At 45.2% G+C, this 19493-nt stretch overlaps 1 protein-coding gene across 1 annotated transcript in view; it reads right to left on the reverse strand.

Moving 5' to 3' along the window:
• LOC129828645 (syntaxin-binding protein 4-like) overlaps window positions 1-19493 on the reverse strand; it is a 122646-nt gene that overhangs the window by 87183 nt on the left and 15970 nt on the right. The window contains exons 6-10 of the mRNA XM_055889741.1: window positions 16985-17076; window positions 9840-9993; window positions 2006-2135; window positions 1421-1527; window positions 758-1061 (exon numbers count right to left, since the gene is read on the reverse strand). Of these exons, the coding sequence (XP_055745716.1) occupies window positions 758-1061; window positions 1421-1527; window positions 2006-2135; window positions 9840-9993; window positions 16985-17076 (787 nt within the window). The remainder of the gene's footprint in view (window positions 1-757; window positions 1062-1420; window positions 1528-2005; window positions 2136-9839; window positions 9994-16984; window positions 17077-19493) is intronic.

Raw genomic sequence — 19493 nt, forward strand, 5'->3', positions numbered from 1 at the left:
ATAGATCCTTTGCTCCTCATTCATTACTGCTGCAGTGCTTGTTGTAGCGCTGAGCGGAAATAGGAAGAACGTGCACTTTATGGGTGATGAAAGTGTTGAATACAAAGTGTCGACAGTGAGGAAGAACTTAAACATGAACTCACTCATAAAAACAGCAGCTCTTTGCTGTATTTGTTGACAGTCTCTCTCTAGTCATAGTTTTAAATGTTTTGAAATCTCACAGTATCAACTCTGTAGCTATCGTTTATGCCTGCTACGTTACTGCAGACAGTGATCTGAGTCATCCGATTGGCCAGCGGTAGGTCTATAGTGCACTTTTTTTGTACAACAAAATTTGTACCTTTAGACAAATTAAATAGTTCAAAATGGCAACAGTTGGCCTACCCGGCGCACGGCAACTGAATTGGGTGCACCTACTGCCAACAGCCCGAGACAAATAAAAATAGAAACACAAGGCTTTATCATTGTTTTTTTTTACTGAAATGTTTGGTGATCGACTAGGAAAGCCTTGGAGATCGACAAGTCAATCGTGATCGACCGGTTGGTGACCACTGCTCTATAAAGTTGAGTGAAGTTCAATCTCCTACTTCTTGCTGTGGCGTACGCGTGCAGCTTAGAGGGAACATTACACACAACACCACATCCCACAACCACACCAACTATTAATACCATAAGGAGGAATAACCATATTCACAGAAAACCCTGTGGGGGTGTATATGTGTGTGTGTGCATTTGTTCCTGCGTTAAAGTCCCAAACCTGGCTGAGGTTGACAGAAGGCAGGGTCTCGCTGGTGGGGTTGAGGGTGGAGGTGATCTTGGGCACCACCAGGGGAGCTCCAGGGAGGGCTGCAGGGAGCGTGGTTCTCCTGTGCTGGAGCAGTGACCGAGGGGGAGGCAGGGCCCCCAGCACAGCCAGGGTCCCTCTCCTGGTGGGGGGCACTGAGGAGGCTCCACTGGCTGCGCCCTGTGCGGTCAAAGGACTCTGGGGGCCACTGCTGGAGGAAGCAGAACTGGTGGAAGTTCTGTGTCTCATAAACGCTATCTCCACCGTAGGGTCTGGTCTGGAGAAGGACAGACAGAAGGGAGAATTGAGAATGGATTGGACTACTTTGAATATAGTCAATAGATTGCATCTCAAACGGCACCCTATTCCCTATATAGTGCACTATTTTTGACATGGGCCCATAGAGATCAAGTCAAAGGTAGTGCACTATTGAATAGGCTGCCATTTGAACGCAGTCTACGTTATAGTTCACACGATTCCTTCAGAGATTGTTCTGGACACATTACAGTAGAGATGGATGTGTTTACTCTTCTACTATTGTCTGTTTATACAGGAACCTTGAAAACAAGATGGTGGACCTCAGGAGGTTTATCCTGTCAATACATATTCAAGTGAAGTCATAAAGGTGCGCCCCACCTGAGTTTGGTGCGTGTCAGGATACTTCTAGCCTCCTCATAAGTCACTCCGATTAACGACTCCTTATTAATCGACACCAGCTGGTCTCCTGGCTGTAGTCTACCGTCCTGTCATATAAAACACAAACTAGATCAAGGGTCAAGGGTCATGGTTTCATTGTAATATGATAACAATATGGTCAATATCAGTTAAATACAGGTAGAGAATATCTTTAGGTCATTAAAATACAGAGAATATCTTTAGGTCATTAGGCTATAGTTATTGTATTAGTTAAATACAGGTAGAGAATACAGTGTCTTGCAAAAGTATTCATCCCCCTTGGCATTTTCCCATTGTGTTGCATTACAACCTGTCATTTAAATTGATTTTTATTTGGATTTCATGTAATGGACATACACAAAAAAGTCCAAATTGGTGAAGTGAAATGAAAAAAATTACTTGTTTCAAAAAAATTCTAAAAAATGTTAAACATAGTTATAGTTATTTTCTGCCTTAACATCTCACACTTTATTATGTTTTCACAGAAAACCCCTGTGTAACCCCTGATTCCCCCAGTATCAGAAGGGGAACATAGTGACAAGTCACCCTCTGGCAGTCTCCTCCAGGCACTATTTCCTGAATCAACACCATTGGTCCCTCGGCTCGGTTAGCTCCCCCCTTGATGATGAGGCCCAGGCCTGTTCCTTTTGAGATGCATATCAACTGAATGATGTCACTAGGGAGATAGAGAGAGAGACACAATGAGGTGGAAACTGAGCTGCCCTTCCTAACCTCCTGCCAAATATATGAGCATATTAGAGACACATTTCCCTCAAATGAAACAAACCCAATTTTGATAAACTCCCATATCTACTAGGTGAAATACTAGTGTGTCTAGTGTGTACTAAATACTAGTGTGTACTAGTGTGTCATCACAGCAGCAAGATTTGTGACCTGTTGCCACAAGAAAAGGTCAACCAGTGAAGAACAAACATCAAAGTAAATACAACACATATTTATGTTTATTTATTATCCCTTTTGTACTTTAACTATTTGCACATAATATGACATTTGAAATGTCTTTTTGGAACTTCTGTGAGTGTAATGTTTCCTGTTAATTTTTATTATTAATTTCACTTTTGTTTATTATTCACTTGCTTTGGCAATGTTCACATATTTTTCCCATGCCAATAAAGCCCTTAAATTGAGACAGAGACCGAGAGAAAAACAATCAGAAAGACACTGTCGGGAGGTGGCAGAGATGAGAGACAATAGTTCAGACTAAGTGTGGTCATGACTAAATAACATAACAGAAATAGGACAGCACTGAGGTAAATAAACTTAAATTGAGCCCTTCAGCATTCAAGGCAAAGACAATCAATGTCACAACAACCTCACAGGTGGACATAATTCAAAAATGTCCAGTCAGTATTGGCCCAATCAAGAGATCCCAGCAGAGAGGGCTGTGGGGGAAACATGACAATCTAATAAAGATACACAGACAATCAATACAATTACATTGTGATGTCATTACCAAAGTGTTTGGCCTATTGATAACACTACAAAGAACAAGAAAAATAACATTCCTCATTAAGGCCTGCTGGGGCAAAAGTTCCCAACCGTCTATCCAATATGTCTGTCTTTGGAGAAGTAATTTATCCCCATCTCCTCCCCTACGTGGCGCCTTCACCAAATCAATGCCTATACAACGTAAGGTACTTAGTTCATGACTATGGCTTTTGAAAGGCCTGGCAACAGGTGATTTTTCATTGTGGTTGCCAATGGCCCCGTGTAGCCCCGTGTGGCTCAGTTGGTAGAGCATGGCGCTTGCAACGCCAGGGTTGTGGGTTCGATTCCCACGGGGGGCCAGTACAAAAAAAAAGTATGGATGTATGTACTTGTAAGTCGCTCTGGATAAGAGCGTCTGCTAAATGACTTAAATGTAATGTAAATGTAATGGAGCTCTTACGCTCACATATCCTCGTCTTAAGTTCACGTTTGGTCTGACCCACATAACAAAGGTTACAGGGACACATAAGGATATACAACACATCTTGTGTTACATGTTATTCCACCTGGAACCTTTACCTGAATGGAGTAAATAAGAGAGTTCCCTCTGATCATAGCAGGGATATTGCCTTCAGGAATGATAGTCATGAAAAACAATGCTTTTTTCTGAGGCAAATCTGACCTTACTAAACAATCCCGTAAATTTAAGGGTCTCATAGGAAAACTCTCTTATCCACCTCGGGGGGATTCAAATGCTTTACCAAACCTGGGGTCACTGTGTAATATGTGGTTACTACAAAGTGGCCACCCTTTGCCTTGTTGACAGCTTTGCACACTCTTGGCATTCTCTCAAACAGCTTCCCCTGGAATGCTTTTCCAACAGTCTTGAAGGAGTTCCCACATATGCTGAGCACTTGTTGGCTGCTTTTCCTTCACTCTGTGGTCTAACTCATCCCAAACCATCTCAATTGGGTTGAGGTTGGGTGATTGTGGAGGCCAGGTCATCTGATGAATTCTAAATAAATCACTGACAGTGTCATCAGCAAAGCACCCCCACATCATCAAACCTCCTCCTCCATGCTTCATGGTGGGAACCAAACATGCGGAAATCATCCATTCTTCTACTGTACGGCCGTATGGCGGTTGGAACCAAAAATCTCAAATTTGGTCTCGTCAGACCAAAGGACAGATTTCCACCGGTATAATGTCAATTTCTAGTATTTCCTGGCCCAAGCAAGTCTCTTCTTCTTATTGGTGTCCTTTAGTAGTAGTTTCTTTGTTGCAGCAATGCGGCCATGAAGGCCTGATTCACTCTGTCTCCTATGAACAGCTGATGTTGAGATGTGTCTGTTACTTGAACTCCGTGGAGCATTTATTTGGGCTGCAATCTGAGGTGCAGTTAACTCTAATAAATGTAGCCTCTGCAGCAGAGGAAACTCTGGGTCTTCCTTTCCTGTGGCGGTCCTCATGAGAGCCAGTTTTATCATAACGCTTGATGGTTTTTGCGACTACACTTGAAGCAACTTTCAATGTTCTTGAAATGTTCTGTATTGACTGACCTTCATGTCTTAAAGTAATGATAGACTGTCGTTTCTCTTTGCTTATTTGAGCTGTTCTTGGCATAATATGGACTTGGTCTTCTACCAAATAGGGCTATCTTCTGTATACCAGTCCTACTTTGTCACAACACAACTGATTGGCTCAAACGCGTTAATGAAAGAAATTCCACAAATTCACTTTTAACAAGGCACACCTGTTAATTGAAATTAATTACAGGGGAATACCTCATGAAGCTGGTTGAGAGAATTCCAAGAGTGTGCAAAGCTGTCATTAAGGCAATGTGTCACGTTCCTGACCTGTTTTCTGTTGTTTTGTATGTGTTTAGTTGGTCAGGACGTGAGCTGGGTGAGAATTCTATGTTGTGTGTCTAGTTTGTCTGTTTCTATGTCAGCCTAGTGTGGGTTCTCAATCAGAGACAGATGGTAGTCGTTGTCTCTGATTGAGACTCATATATAGGAGGCTTGTTTTGTGTTGGGATTTGGTGGGTGTTTGTTTCCTGTCTCTGTGATTGTCTGCACCAGATAGGTCTGTCTCGGTTTCTGCACATTTTGTTATTTTGTATGTTGTTTGTAGTGTTTCACTTGTTATTTTATTAAACATGTTGAACACTAGCCGCGCTGCACTTTGGTCCAATCCTTGCTACTCCTCTTCGGATGAAGAGATGAAGGAGGAGGCCCGTTACAGAAACACCCACCAAACCTGGACCAAGCAGCGTGGCAACGGGCAGCAGCAACAGCAGCAGCGGTACCAGGAGGAATGGTCATGGGAGGAAATCATAAACGGAAAAGGACCCTGGGCAAAGGTGGGAGAGAATCGCCACTCTTGGGAGGAGAAGGAGGCAGCCACAGCCCAGGAGCGCTGGATTGAGGAGGCAGCACGTAAGAGAGGCTGGAAGCCCGAGAGGCTCACCCCAAAATTTCTTGGGGGGTGGCTAAAGGGGAGTGTGGCGAAGCCGGGTTGGATACCTGAGCCAACTCCCCGGGAATACCGTGGAGTGAGAGGCGTCGTACTGGTCAGACACCGTGTTATGCGGTAAAGCGCACGGTGTCCCCAGTACGCGTGCTTAGCCCAGTGCGGGCTATTCCACCTTGCCGCACTGGGAGGGCTAGGTTGGGCATCGAGCCGGATGTCATGAAGCCGGCCCAACGTATCTGGCCTCCAGTACGTCTCCTCGGGCCGGTGTACATGGCACCAGCCTTACAGGTGGTGTCCCCGGTTCGCCTGCAAAGCCCAGTGTGGGCTGTTCCACCTCGCCGCACTGGCAGGGCTACGGGGACCATTCAACCTGTTAAGGTTGGAGAGGCTCGGTGCTCAAGAGCGCGTGTCCTCCTTCACGGTCCGGTATATCCGGCGCCACCTTCCCGCCCCAGCCCAGTACCACCAGTGCCTACACCACGCACCAGGCTTCCAGTGCATCGCCAGAGCCCTGTTCCTCCTCCCCGCACTCGCCCTGAGGTGCGTGCCCTCAGCCCGGTACCTCCAGTTCCGGCACCACGCATCAGGCCTATAGTGCGTCTCAGCCGGCCAGAGTCTGCCGTCTGCCCAGCGGTGCCTGAACCGTCCGTCTGCCCAGCGCCGTCTGAGCCGTCCGTCTGCCCAGCGCCGTCTGAGCCGTCCGTCTGCCCAGCGCCGTCTGAGCCGTCCGTCTGCCCAGCGCCGTCTGAGCCGTCCGTCTGCCCAGCGCCGTCTGAGCCGTCCGTCTGCCCAGCGCCGTCTGAGCCGTCCGTCTGCCCAGCGCCGTCTGAGCCGTCCGTCTGCCCAGCGCCGTCTGAGCCGTCCGTCTGCCCAGCGCCGTCTGAGCCGTCCGTCTGCCCAGCGCCGTCTGAGCCGTCCGTCTGCCCAGCGCCGTCTGAGCCGTCCGTCTGCCCAGCGCCGTCTGAGCCGTCCGTCTGCCCAGCGCCGTCTGAGCCGTCCGTCTGCCCAGCGCCGTCTGAGCCGTCCGTCTGCCCAGCGCCGTCTGAGCCGTCCGTCTGCCCAGCGCCGTCTGAGCCGTCCGTCTGCCCAGCGCCGTCTGAGCCGTCCGTCTGCCCAGCGCCGTCTGAGTCATCCGTCTGCCACGAGCCATTAGAGCCGCCCGTCTGTCCCGAGCCATTAGAGCCGTCCGTCAGTCAGGAGCCGCTAGAGCCATCCGTCAGTCAGGAGCCGCCAGAGACGCCAGCCAGTCAGGAGCTGCCAGCCAGTCAGGAGCTGCCAGAGACGCCAGCCAGTCAGGAGCTGCCAGAGACGCCAGCCAGTCAGGAGCTGCCAGAGACGCCAGCCAGTCAGGAGCTGCCAGAGACGCCAGCCAGTCAGGAGCTGCCAGAGACGCCAGCCAGTCAGGAGCTGCCAGAGACGCCAGCCAGTCAGGAGCTGCCAGAGACGCCAGCCAGTCAGGAGCTGCCAGAGACGCCAGCCAGTCAGGAGCTGCCAGAGACGCCAGCCAGTCAGGAGCTGCCAGAGACGCCAGCCAGTCAGGAGCTGCCAGAGACGCCAGCCAGTCAGAAGCTACCAGAGACGCCAGCCAGTCAGGAGCTGCCAGAGACGGCAGCCAGTCAGGAGCTGCCAGAGCTGCCCTACAGTCATGAGCTGCCCTCCAGTCATGAGCTGCCCTCCAGTCATGAGCTGCCCTCCAGTCATGAGCTGCCCTCCAGTCATGAGCTGCCCTCCAGTCATGAGCTGCCACTAGTCTGGAGTTGTCCCTCTGTCCTGAGCTACCTCTCTGTCCTGAGCTACCTCTTTGTCCTGAACTACCTCTCTGTCCTGAGTTGTCTCCTCTATTGTAGAGGGGAGTTGGTGAAGGTTCCTGGACCATGGTCGGGGGCGAGGGTCGCCACTCAAGGGACGCTAAGGAGGTGGACAAAGACAATGGTGGAGTGGTGCCCTCGTCCACCGCCGGAGCCGCCACCGCGGACAGATGCCCACCCAGACCCTCCCCTTGAGTTTTAGGGGTGCGCACCTTGAGGGGGGGGGTTCTGTCACGTTCCTGACCTGTTTTCTGTTGTTTTGTATGTGTTTAGTTGGTCAGGACGTGAGCTGGGTGGGAATTCTATGTTGTGTGTCTAGTTTGTCTGTTTCTATGTCAGCCTAGTGTGGGTTCTCAATCAGAGACAGATGGTAGTCGTTGTCTCTGATTGAGACTCATATATAGGAGGCTTGTTTTGTGTTGGGATTTTGTGGGTGTTTGTTTCCTGTCTCTGTGATTGTCTGCACCAGATAGGTCTGTCTCGGTTTCTGCACATTTTGTTATTTTGTATGTTGTTTGTAGTGTTTCACTTGTTATTTTATTAAACATGTTGAACACTAGCCGCGCTGCACTTTGGTCCAATCCTTGCTACTCCTCTTCGGATGAAGAGATGGAAGAAGCCCATTACACAATGGCTGGCTACTTCGAAGAATCTAAAATATATTTACTATATATTTACTACTACATTTACTATTTACTACTATATTTACTATAATTCCATGTGTTATTTCATAGTGTCTTCACTATTATTCTACAATGCAGAAAATAAAAATATAGAAAAACCCTAGAATGAGTAGGTGAGTCAAAACAAATGCGCCTAATGCTAAAGGAGTTGGCTATATGGTGAACTATTTTTTAATAATGGTGTATGATAACTGCTGAAATGAAGAAAAGTATTTATATCTGTGTCTTTACTATAAGCCATTGTGATCTTAATGACAGGTAATGACATAATGACAGGTAATGACATCATAATGACATAATGTAGTTGTATTGTGTGTCTACATACAGTTTATTTATTTGATTGTGATGTGTGTCCCCCCCCAGCTCCCTCTGCTGGGATCTCTTGATTGGGCCAGTACTGACTGGGAATTTAGAATTATTTAGAAGTATGTACGGCCCAGTACATCAATGGGGTAGGCCTGATCACCGACAACGATGAGACAGCCTATAGGGAGGAGATCAGAGACCTGGTCAGGTGGTGCCAGAATAACAACCTAGACAAAGGAGATGATTGTGGACTACAGGAAAAGGAGGACCGAGCACGCCCCTAATCTTATTGACGGGGCTGTAGTGGAGCAGGTTGAGAGCTTCAATATCCTTGGTGTCCACATCACCAACAAACTAACACGGTCCAAACACACCAAGACAGTCGTGAAGAGGGCACCACAAAACCTATTCCCCCTCAGAAGACTGAAAAAAATTGCCATGGGTCCTCAGATCCTCAAAAGGTTCTACAGCATCCTGACTGGTTGCATCACTGCCTGGTACGGCAACTGCTCGGCCTCCGACCCAAAGGCACAACAGAGGGTAGTGCCTACAGCCCAGTACATCACTGGGGCTAAGCTGCCTGCCATCCAGGATCTCTATACCAGGCGGTGTCAGAGGAAGGCCCTAAAAGTTGTCGAACACTCCAGCCACCCCAGTCATAGACTGTTCTCTCTGCAACCGCATGGCTAGCGGTACTGGAGCGCCAAGTCTAGGACCAAAAGGCTTCTCAACAGATTTTACCCCCAAGACATAAGACTCCTGAACAGGTAGTCAAATAGCTACCCGAAAAATTTGCATTATGTCCTGCCACCCCCCACCCACCAACCCCAAAACATGATACTGCCACCCCTGTCCTTCACAGTTGGGATGGTGTTCTTCGGCTTGCAAGCATCCCCCTTTTTCCTCCAAACATAACGATGGTCATTATGGCTGCCAAAAAGTTTTATTTTTGTTTCATCAGACCAGAGGACATTTCTCCCAAAAGTACGATCTTTGTCCCCATGTGCAGATACAAACCGTAGTCTGGCTGTTTTATGGCGGTTTTGGAGCAGTGGCTTCTTCCTTGCTGAGCAGCCTTTCAGTTTATGTCGATATAGGACTCGTTTTACAGTGGATATAGATACTTTTGTACCTGTTTCCTCCAGCATCTTCACAAGGACCTTTGCTGTTGTTCTGGGATTGATTTGCACTTTTCGCACCAAAATACGTTCATCTCTAGGAGACTCCTTCCTGAGCGGTATGACAGCTGCGTGGTCCCATGGTGTTTATACTTGCGTACTATTGTTAGTACAGATGAACGTGGTACCTTCAGCCACTTGGAAATTGCTCCCCTGGATGAACCAGACTTGTGGAGGTCTACAAGGTTTTTTTTAGGTCTTTGCTGATTTCTTTTGATTTTTCCATGATGTCAAGGAAAGAGGCACTGAGTTTGAAGGTACATATACATATATATATACATACATACATATACATACATATATATATATATATATATATATATATATATATATATATATATATATATATATACATATACATACATACATACATACATACATACATACATACATACATACATACATATACATACATACATACATACATATAGACAGTCCTTCAACTGTCAATTTCAACTGTCAATTTCAGAATGTCACTTACTTGAAGACGGGCTGTGTAGGGGCTGTGTTGGGGTTTGACGTATAGGGGGGCCCAGTGGTATAGGGAGGTCCTGTGACCCCCTCTTTAGGACTGAGGAGCTGGCTGGTGGGACTGGTAGATCTGGAGGAGGAGGAGGAGGAGTCTGTCTTGCCTCCTGGAGAGAAAGAGAGAATTATTATTCTAAAATCAACACCCCAATTAGAATTTGGACCCAAATATTTGACAGCGTAATCCCACCAATAGTTATTTACGGAAGTGAGGTTTGGGGGCCACTCTTCAAACTGGACATCCAATTGAAGCCCTACATGCAGAATTATGTTGTAAAAGTCCAAAGAAACACACCAACTAATGCATGTAGGGCAGAATTAGGGCTTTCCCGCGGTAATGAAAACACAAAAAAATATCATTAAAATTGTGCCTAGGGTTGCAAAGGGTTGGCAACTTTCCGGAAATTTTACATGGGTAGGTAAGCCTGGGAATTTGGGGAATTTTGCTTAAATTCATCAAAAAAAGTGAACATTTTTTGTGGGATACACATAAGGCAATTCTAGGTCTTGTGGCATATTTTGGTTGAACTATCCTCAATTCAATGGAACTGCAACCCTCTGCCTGCACAGTGCATGTGCAGTGCACTTTGAAGAACTGGCACACTACATGAGATGCTATTGAGCCCACACTACTACACTGTCTGAGCCAAGGACTACATGCTTTCTGGTTTTATTTTACATTTATTTAACTAGGCAAGTCAGTTAAGATAAAATTCTTATTTTCAATGACGGCCTAGGAACACTGCCCCTGAACTGCCTTGTACAGGGGCAGAACGACAATACCTGGTGGGGTGAATATATTTTATAAGACATACATTATTTTTTGTTACCTAGTAAATAGTAGCCTACAGCAAAGTGTGTTTAAATCATTTCTAACTTGTTAACAATTTCTGCTAGTTAGTTTTTGCTACCATGTGGGTTTTAATCTCATTGCTTAACTATTTATCTGTACATGGAATTGTATTTGTTATTTTTTTTACTCATTTTGTCCCTAATCTTTACAGGAGATATTTCACTGCGGCTAATGTAGAAGGAAAATCTGTGCACATTTGCAAATACTGTGCCAAGTCATATGTGAAGAATGCAACAAAGATGCAGAATCATCTGGCCAGAATCATAAAGTTCCCTCAGCGCTCACAACAAGCAAACTCTGACAAAAGTCCCTCTACTTCTATTCAAGGTGAAAATGATGAATCAGACACCTTATTGATAGCAACAGCTCATGGTCCTCCTGGAATCAGAAGTTTTTTTGACTCGATGGAGGAACGTAGTCCGAGAAATGCTGGTGAATGTCGTGCTCAAGCTGTGTGTGCAACTGGTTCACCTCTGATGCTCAAAGGCAATGTGTATTGGAAGAGATTTCTGAATCTTCTTCGCCCAGCATACACCCCTCCAACCAGACATGCTTTATCTACTCATTTGCTGGATGCAGAGTTCAACAGAGTTCAAGTGAAGGTCAAGCAAATCATGGAGAAAGCAGACTGTATTACAATCATCTCTGATGGGTGGTCGAACGTTCGTGGGCAAGGAATAATTAACTACATCTCCACCCCTCAACCAGTATTCTACAAGAGCACAGCCACAAGGGACAACAGACACACCAGTCTCTACATTGCAGATGAGCTGAAGGCAGTCAATGACCTTGGACCACAGAAGGTATTTGCACTGGTGACAGACAATGCTGCGAACATAAAGGCTGCTTGGTCTAAAGTGGAGGAGTCCTACCCTCACATCACACCCATTGGCTGTGCTGCTCATGCATTGAATCTGCTCCTCAAGGACATCATGACACTGAAAACAATGGATACACTCTACAAGAGAGCCAAGGAAATGGTTAGGTATGTGAAGGGTCATCAAGTTATAGCAGCAATCTACCTCACCAAGCAAAGTGAGAAGAATAAGAGCACCACATTGAAGCTGCCCGGCAACACCCGTTGGGGTGGTGTTGTCATCATGTTTGAGTCTCCTGGAGGGGAAGGAGTCTCTCCAAGAAATGGCCATATCACAGTCTGCCGATATGGACAGGCCCATCAAGAGGATCCTCCTGGATGATGTATTTTGGGAGAGAGTGGTAATCAGCTTGAAACTCCTGAAACCTATAGCAGTAGCCATTGCACGGATTGAGGGAGACAATGCCATCCTGTCTGATGTTCAGACTCTGTTTGCATATGTAAGATAAGAAATCCATACTGCCCTGCCCACTTCACTGCTGCTCCAAACAGAGGAAACCGCAGTTCTGAAATACATCAATAAGCGTGAAGATGTCTACCTGAAGCCCATACACGCCTCAGCGTACATGTAGGACCCAAAGTATGCTTGCAAGAGCATCCTGTCTGGTGCAGAGATCAACAAGGCCTATGGTGTCATCACTACTGTGTCTCGTCACCTTGGCCTGGATGAGGGCAAGGCTCTTGGCAGTCTGGTGAAGTACACTTCCAATCAAGGGCTTTGGGATGGAGATGCAATATGGCAGTCGTGCCAACATATCTCATCAGCCACCTGGTGGAAGGGACTTTATGGATCTGAGGCTCTTTCCACTGTTGCCTCCATCATCCTCCAAATCCCACCAACATCAGCCGCTTCAGAGCGCAACTGGTCCTTGTTTGGGAACACACAAACCAAAGCACAGGGTTGAAAAATTGGTGGCCATCTGGGCAAATTTTAGGCTTTTTGAACCTGACAACGAGCCATCCTCAACAAGGTTGGAACGTGACAGTGAAGATGAGGCCTCGGAGTCTGACGTTCAAGAGGTGGACATTGAGAAGGTCCAGAGAGAAGACATGGAAGCCTGAGAGGAAGACAACCAAAGCCTTAGTTTCTTGACTATCATTTTACAGATGCACGTTGAAAATGTTTTTGGGAGACACGATGGATCTTTGGGGATCATTCAATATTCCCTTTCTTTTGTTGTTCAGTGAAATCATCCCATGTGATGAGTCAACTCATTTAATTAAAGTTCAATTCGTAACTAAATCGCTTTTTATTTCTATTGGAAGGATTTAATAATTTGCAATTATGTCTACTTATGATAAGGTAAAATTATTATGTTTCTGTGTCCATATGATATGGTAAATATATCCTATGCAATAAAACATATACATTTAAGTGCTATTAATATTAATTTGCATTTATTCCCATTAATTCCCACATATTCCTGTTAATTCCCACGGAAAGTTTCCACCTCTGAATATACCCCAAAATGTGCAACCCAAATTGTGGCTACACCTAAATTCAATTCTCCATTTTAAAAGCACTTCAAACCCAAGAGCTGAGTCCAGAAACAAGCCCTCTCAGTCAGCTGCTGTTGGACCCAACCAACCAAGCTGACACCAGCACTGCTTCAAAATAAATTATTCAAATAAATAAAATTGTGACCCAATCAAAGAACTCTTATTTACAACATTGGAAAAAACTAAACAAAAGAATATGAATTGGCTGATTATCTCTACTCTGTCAGTGATACGAAGCAGAGACATATCCTTACCAAGTACAGGCTGAGTGACCAAGGATTAGCAAAAGAAACTGGCAGACATAAAGACATGGCTACCCAAATAGGAGCGTGTAGGTGGTCGCTTCACGACAGGCGAGGTCGATATAGTGAATCTCTATCTCCTTACCTGTGAGAAATATTACTCATCAATAGATGAATTGTTTGCAGAAATTACTACATGGTGTCATCACTATTGTATCTCGTCACCTTGGCCTGGATGAGGGCAAGGTTCTTGGCAGTCTGGCGAAGTACACTTCCAAGCAAGGGCTTATTCCAAGTTTTAACTTATTAAACCCAGAGGAAAAACAAAAAAATACTTATGGGTGAAGGAGCAATGGCTTCTCTTGTAGGCAAATATGTATTTGCCTGCCATAGCCTGACACTGAATAATAATAAGCAGTAACGTACTTATTATTAGTATTATTGTTATTACTATTAATATTAGTATTATTGATTATTATTCCAAATAATAGTGGTATGGGTAGTAGGGATGATGGTAACAGTAGTCGTTTAATGATGGTGGTGATGGTGGTAGTAGAAGTAATGATTATGGTAGTTGCAGTACTGATGTAATGATGAGGATGACAGTTATAACTGAATTATAGTTTTAGTAGGTAGAGATATTAGAGGTAGAAATGCTTCTAGTGGTAATGGTAGTAGTAGGGATCGTTGTAGTATTAGTGTTAATGACGCCGGAGGGGATGGCTGACGGTTTACGGGCTGTGCTATTTAAAAAATATATATAATTGGCATTGTTTGTAACTTATTTTGTACATAATGTTGCTGCTACTGTCTCTTATGACTGAAAAGAGCTTCTGGACATCAGAACAGCGATTACTCACCTCGAACTGGACAAACAAATTTCTTTAATGAGTCCGACGCGAAGGATATACTGCTTCTCAGAGACCAGCCCCAAATCTCTGTCATTCACGTGAAGAAAAGACGGAAATACAGGGGGTGGAGGTCTGGGTGCCTTGTGTGAGAATTCGTCGAAGAGTGTGTCACCCGCCTCAACCATCCGTTCTATTGGCCAATGTGCAATCATTGGATGCTCTCCGTTCGAGACTATCCTACCAATGGGACATAAAAAACTTGAATATCTTATGTTTCACCGAGTCGTGGCTGAACGACGACAAGTGTAATATACAGTTGGCTGGGTTTTCCGTGCATCGGCAGGACAGAACAGCTACGTCTGGTAAGACAAGGGGTGGGGGTATGTATCTATTTGTCAATGACAGCTGGTGCATGATGTATTTTAAACAGGACAACAAGACCTTTAAACAGGTCAACACTCATAAGGCTGCGGGGCCAGACGGATTACCAGGATGTGTACTCAGAACTAGTGTCTTCACTGACATTTTCAACCTCTCCCTTATTGAGTCTGTAATACCTACATGTTTCAAGCAGACCACCATAGTCACTGTGCCCAAGAAAGCGAAGGTACCCTGCCTAAAAGACTCCAGCCCTGTGGCACTCACGTCGGTAGCCATGAAGTGCATTGAAAGGCTGGTCATGGCTCACATCAACACCATTATCCCAGAAACCCTAGACCCACTCCGATTCGCATACTGCCCCAACAGATGCATAGATGACGCAATCTCAATTGCACTCCACACTGCCCTTTCCCACCTGGACAAAAGGAACACCTATGTGAGAATAATGTTCATTGACTACAGCTCAAAGTTCAAACACCATAGTACCTTCACAACTCATCACTAAGATAAGGACTCTGGGAGTAAACACCTCCCTCTGCAACTGGATCCTGGACTTTCTGACGGGCCGCCCCCAGCTGGTAAGGGTAGGCAACAACATCTGCCAGGCTGATCCTCAACACGGGGGGCCTTTCAGTGGTGCGTGCTTAGTTCCCTCCTGTACTCCCTGTTCACCCATAACTGCGTGGCCAAGCACGATTCCAACACCATCATTACATTTGCTGACGACAACAGTGGTAGTTCTGATCACTGACAACTATGAGACAGCCTATAAGGAGGAGGTCATAGACCTGGCAGTGTGGTGCCAGGACAACAATGTGAGCAAGACAAAGGAGCTGATCGTGACCTACAGGAAAAAGAGGACCAACGCCCCATCGACGGGGCTGTAGTGGAGCGGGTCGAGAGTCGAGAGTTCCTTCCTCTATTATTATTTACTAGCAATTTATATTATTATTATACATTATTTTATTACAATGTATATTGTATACATTGTTGCTTTGGCAATATTGACGCAATGTTTTTCATGCCAATAAAGCAGCTTGAATTTGAATGTGAGAAAGGGAATATGGATGTGAATTAGAAGAGGTGTGAAAGGGAATATGGATGCGAATTAGAAGGGGTGTAAAAGGGATTATGGATGCGAATTAGGAGAGGTGTAAAAGGGATTATGGATGCGAATTAGGAGGGGTGTAAAAGGGATTATGGATGCGAATTAGGAGGGGTGTAAAAGGGATTATGGATGCGAATTAGGAGGGGTGTAAAAGGGATTATGGATGCGAATTAGAAGGGGTGTAAAAGGGATTATGGATGCGAATTAGGAGGGGTGTAAAGGGGATTATGGATGCGAATTAGAAGGGGTGTAAAAGGGATTATGGATGCAAATTAGGAGGGGTGTGAAAGGGATTATGATGCGAATTAGGAGGGGTGTAAAAGGGATTATGGATGCGAATTAGGAGGGGTGTAAAAGGGAATATAGATGAGAATTAGGAGGGGTGTAAAAGGGAATATGGATGCGAATTAGGAGGGGTGTAAAAGGGATTATGGATGCGAATTAGGAGGGGTGTAAAAGGGAATATGGATGTGAATTAGGAGGGGTGTAAAAGGGAATATGGATGCGAATTAGGAGGGGTGTAAAAGGGAATATGGATGCGAATTAGGAGGGGTGTAAAAGGGAATATGGATGCGAATTAGGAGGGGTGTAAAAGGGAATATGGATGCGAATTAGGAGGGGTGTAAAAGGGAATATGGATGCGAATTAGGAGGGGTGTAAAAGGGAATATGGATGCGAATTAGGAGGGGTGTAAAAGGGAATATGGATGCGAATTAGGAGGGGTGTAAAAGGGAATATGGATGAGAATTAGGAGGGGTGTAAAAGGGAATATGGATGCGAATTAGGAGGGGTGTAAAAGGGAATATGGATGCGAATTAGGAGGGGTGTAAAAGGGAATATGGATGAGAATTAGGAGGGGTGTAAAAGGGAATATGGATGAGAATTAGGAGGGGTGTAAAAGGGAATATGGATGAGAATTAGGAAGGGTGTGATAGGGAATATGGATGAGAATTAGGAGGGGTGTGATAGGGAATATGGATAAGAATTAGGAGGGGTGTGAGGGAATATGGATGAGAATTAGGAGGGGTGTGATAGGGAATATGGATGAGAATTAGGAGGGGTGTGATAGGGAATATGGATGAGAATTAGGAGGGGTGTGAAAGGGAAATGAGGAAGGTAATTGTTAGCTACATGCAGTTGAGGAGGGGAAGGGAGGATAACCAGGTCCTAGGTCAAGTCGTGAGTTCCAAATTGTACCCTATATAGGGCCCTGGTCAAACGTAGTGCACTAAATAGGGAATAGAATGCAATTTGGGACGCAAAAGGTCCTAGGAACAGAAACTCACCTGTAGAGAGCTGTGTAGGGGAGACCCTCCCTGAGCTTCCTTTAAAACTGCTGTGGGAGCCATACTTATTCATCAACTCAATGAACTCCCGCCTGGAGGACAGACAGACAGACAAACACAGTCAACATCCTCAGAGAAACAGTACAGTAGAGCTCTGTCTCCCTCCCATGGTCACACACACACACATTGATTCCAAGTGACATCTGACAGGAGCAGACCCATTAACAGTGGCTTCTTTGTTAGTAGTTGATATTAGGATTATCTGAGCTAGATCAGGATGTTAATCCGGTTTAATCTCGAGGTAAAGAGTCTACTGAGTTATGTGTTCAGGTAAAGAGTCCTAAGTATGTCTTAGAAAGAAGGTTTGACTGTCACGAATCCCGCCGAAGATGGTGCCTCTTCCTGGGCGGCGCTCGGCGGTCGTCGTTACCGGCCTACTAGCTGCCATCGATTCTCTTCTTTTTGTTTCTGTTAGTTTGGGCTGATTGGGTGCACCTGTTTTGAGTTTAGTTTTGTGGGTAGGCTATTTAAGGGCAGTAGGCCCGCTGGCTTTTGTGCGGGCTTGTTATTCTCTTTGTGGTGTTTGTATTCGTGTGGATTTTGTCCTTGTTTATTGTGGACTGGATGTTGACGCGCCCTTTTGTTGTGTGGCGTAGCCGTCTCGTTTATATTCTATTTTGGAATATTAAAATATATCCACTTGCTCGAAACTACCCTGCTCTCTGCGCCTGACTCCTTCATTCACCATTGGAAACGTAACATTGACCTCTTGGCCCCAACTGTCTGATCTGGGAATCAGTCTGCCATTTATAGGGTTAGGGTTATACTGTACATTAACGTAGAAGTGTATAGAAACATATTCTATTCTTATTCCCAATAAAAATGACTCCAAAATTACACACTACATGATTTACCATTAATTTCTATTGGGCACAAAATACTCTGAAACACAACCAGAACAAACAGCAGATGAAAGACAGACGGACGGACGGACAGTCTTCTTAATATGTCAGACTGTATCCGTCTGGCTGTCCATCCGTTGGGCCGTAGTGTGTGACGTGGCTGACAAACAGTGAAAAGCACAGGGGCCAGCAGAGTGCCAGGTCACTTTATGTCAGGCCCGGTGTACAAGACGGGGTTAGACGTGACAGGAGAGAGAGAGAGGACACAGGACAGACGCCTTTCCTCAGCAGTTAGGAGGATTAGAGTCCCAGAGGAGGTTTGGGAAGTGTTCAAATGTACCCAGTGTTCAAATGTACCCAGTGTTCAAATGTACCCAGTGTTTAAATGTACCCAGTGTTTAAATGTACCCAGTGTTTAAATGTACCCAGTGTTTAAATGTACCCAGTGTTTAAATGTACCCCGTGTTTAAATGTACCCAGTGTTTAAATGTACCCAGTGTTTAAATGTACCCAGTGTTCAAATGTACCCAGTGTTCAAATGTACCCAGTGTTCAAATGAAGCCACCCCTGATTGGCAGATGAGTGTATACCCTGATTAGAAGTACCTGTTGCTCATCGGTTGCTCACTTGTGTTCCCTACAAATGTTGTTTGAAAAGATGGGTACCTACACACTGAAGAAGGCTTCAAGCTGAAACGTCTCTCTCTATTTCAGAGCAGCTCTGCTTTCAGATCAAGTCTTGATTTAGTATTTATTAGGATCCCCATTAGGATTAACATAATTAAAACAATAACATAACACATCAATACATCACATTAGACATTATTACTCTAATATTAAAAATTTACAATATAAAATGTACAATGTACAATATTACTGTGTTTGTGTGTGTGTGTGTGTGTGTGTGTGTCTCTTCATAGTCCGTGTTATGCCGTGAGGTGTTTTATCCTACTTTTACTTTTTACAGATTTCAGACTTGGGGACTGTGAAGAGACCCCTGGTGGCATGTATTGTGGGGTACGTATGGGTGTCTGATCTGTGTGCTCGTTGTTTGAACAGACAGCTTGGTGCTGTCAACATGTCAATACCTCTCAGAAAGACCAGTAGTGATGCAGTCAATCTCTTCTCTTCTTTGAGCCAGGAGAGATTGACATGTCGTTGATGTTAGCTCTCTGTGTACATTTAAGGGCCAGCTGTGTTCCTCTGTTCAGGGCCACTGTAATGTGTCCTTCTTTGTGGCACTTGACCATATAACTGGGCAGTAATCCAGGTGTGACAAAACTAGGGCCTGTAAGACTTGTTTAGTTGATTGTTATGTCAAGAAAGTAGAGCAGCGTTTTATCACGGACAGACTTCTCCCCATCTTGTGCCAGGTCCCTCAAACCGGTGCTCCTGGCACCTACTACTATACCTCGTTCAAAGGCATTTAAATATTTTATCTTTCACCCTCTGAATGGCACACATACACAATCCATGTCTCAATTGTCTCAAGGCATAAAAATCCATCTTTAACTTGTCTCCTCTACTTCATTTATACTAATTAAAGTTAATTTAACAGGTAACATCAATAATGGATCATAGCTTTCATTTGGATTCACCTGGTCAGTC

This window comes from Salvelinus fontinalis, chromosome 30 (assembly GCF_029448725.1).
Source record: "Salvelinus fontinalis isolate EN_2023a chromosome 30, ASM2944872v1, whole genome shotgun sequence".
NCBI lineage: Eukaryota > Metazoa > Chordata > Actinopteri > Salmoniformes > Salmonidae > Salvelinus > Salvelinus fontinalis.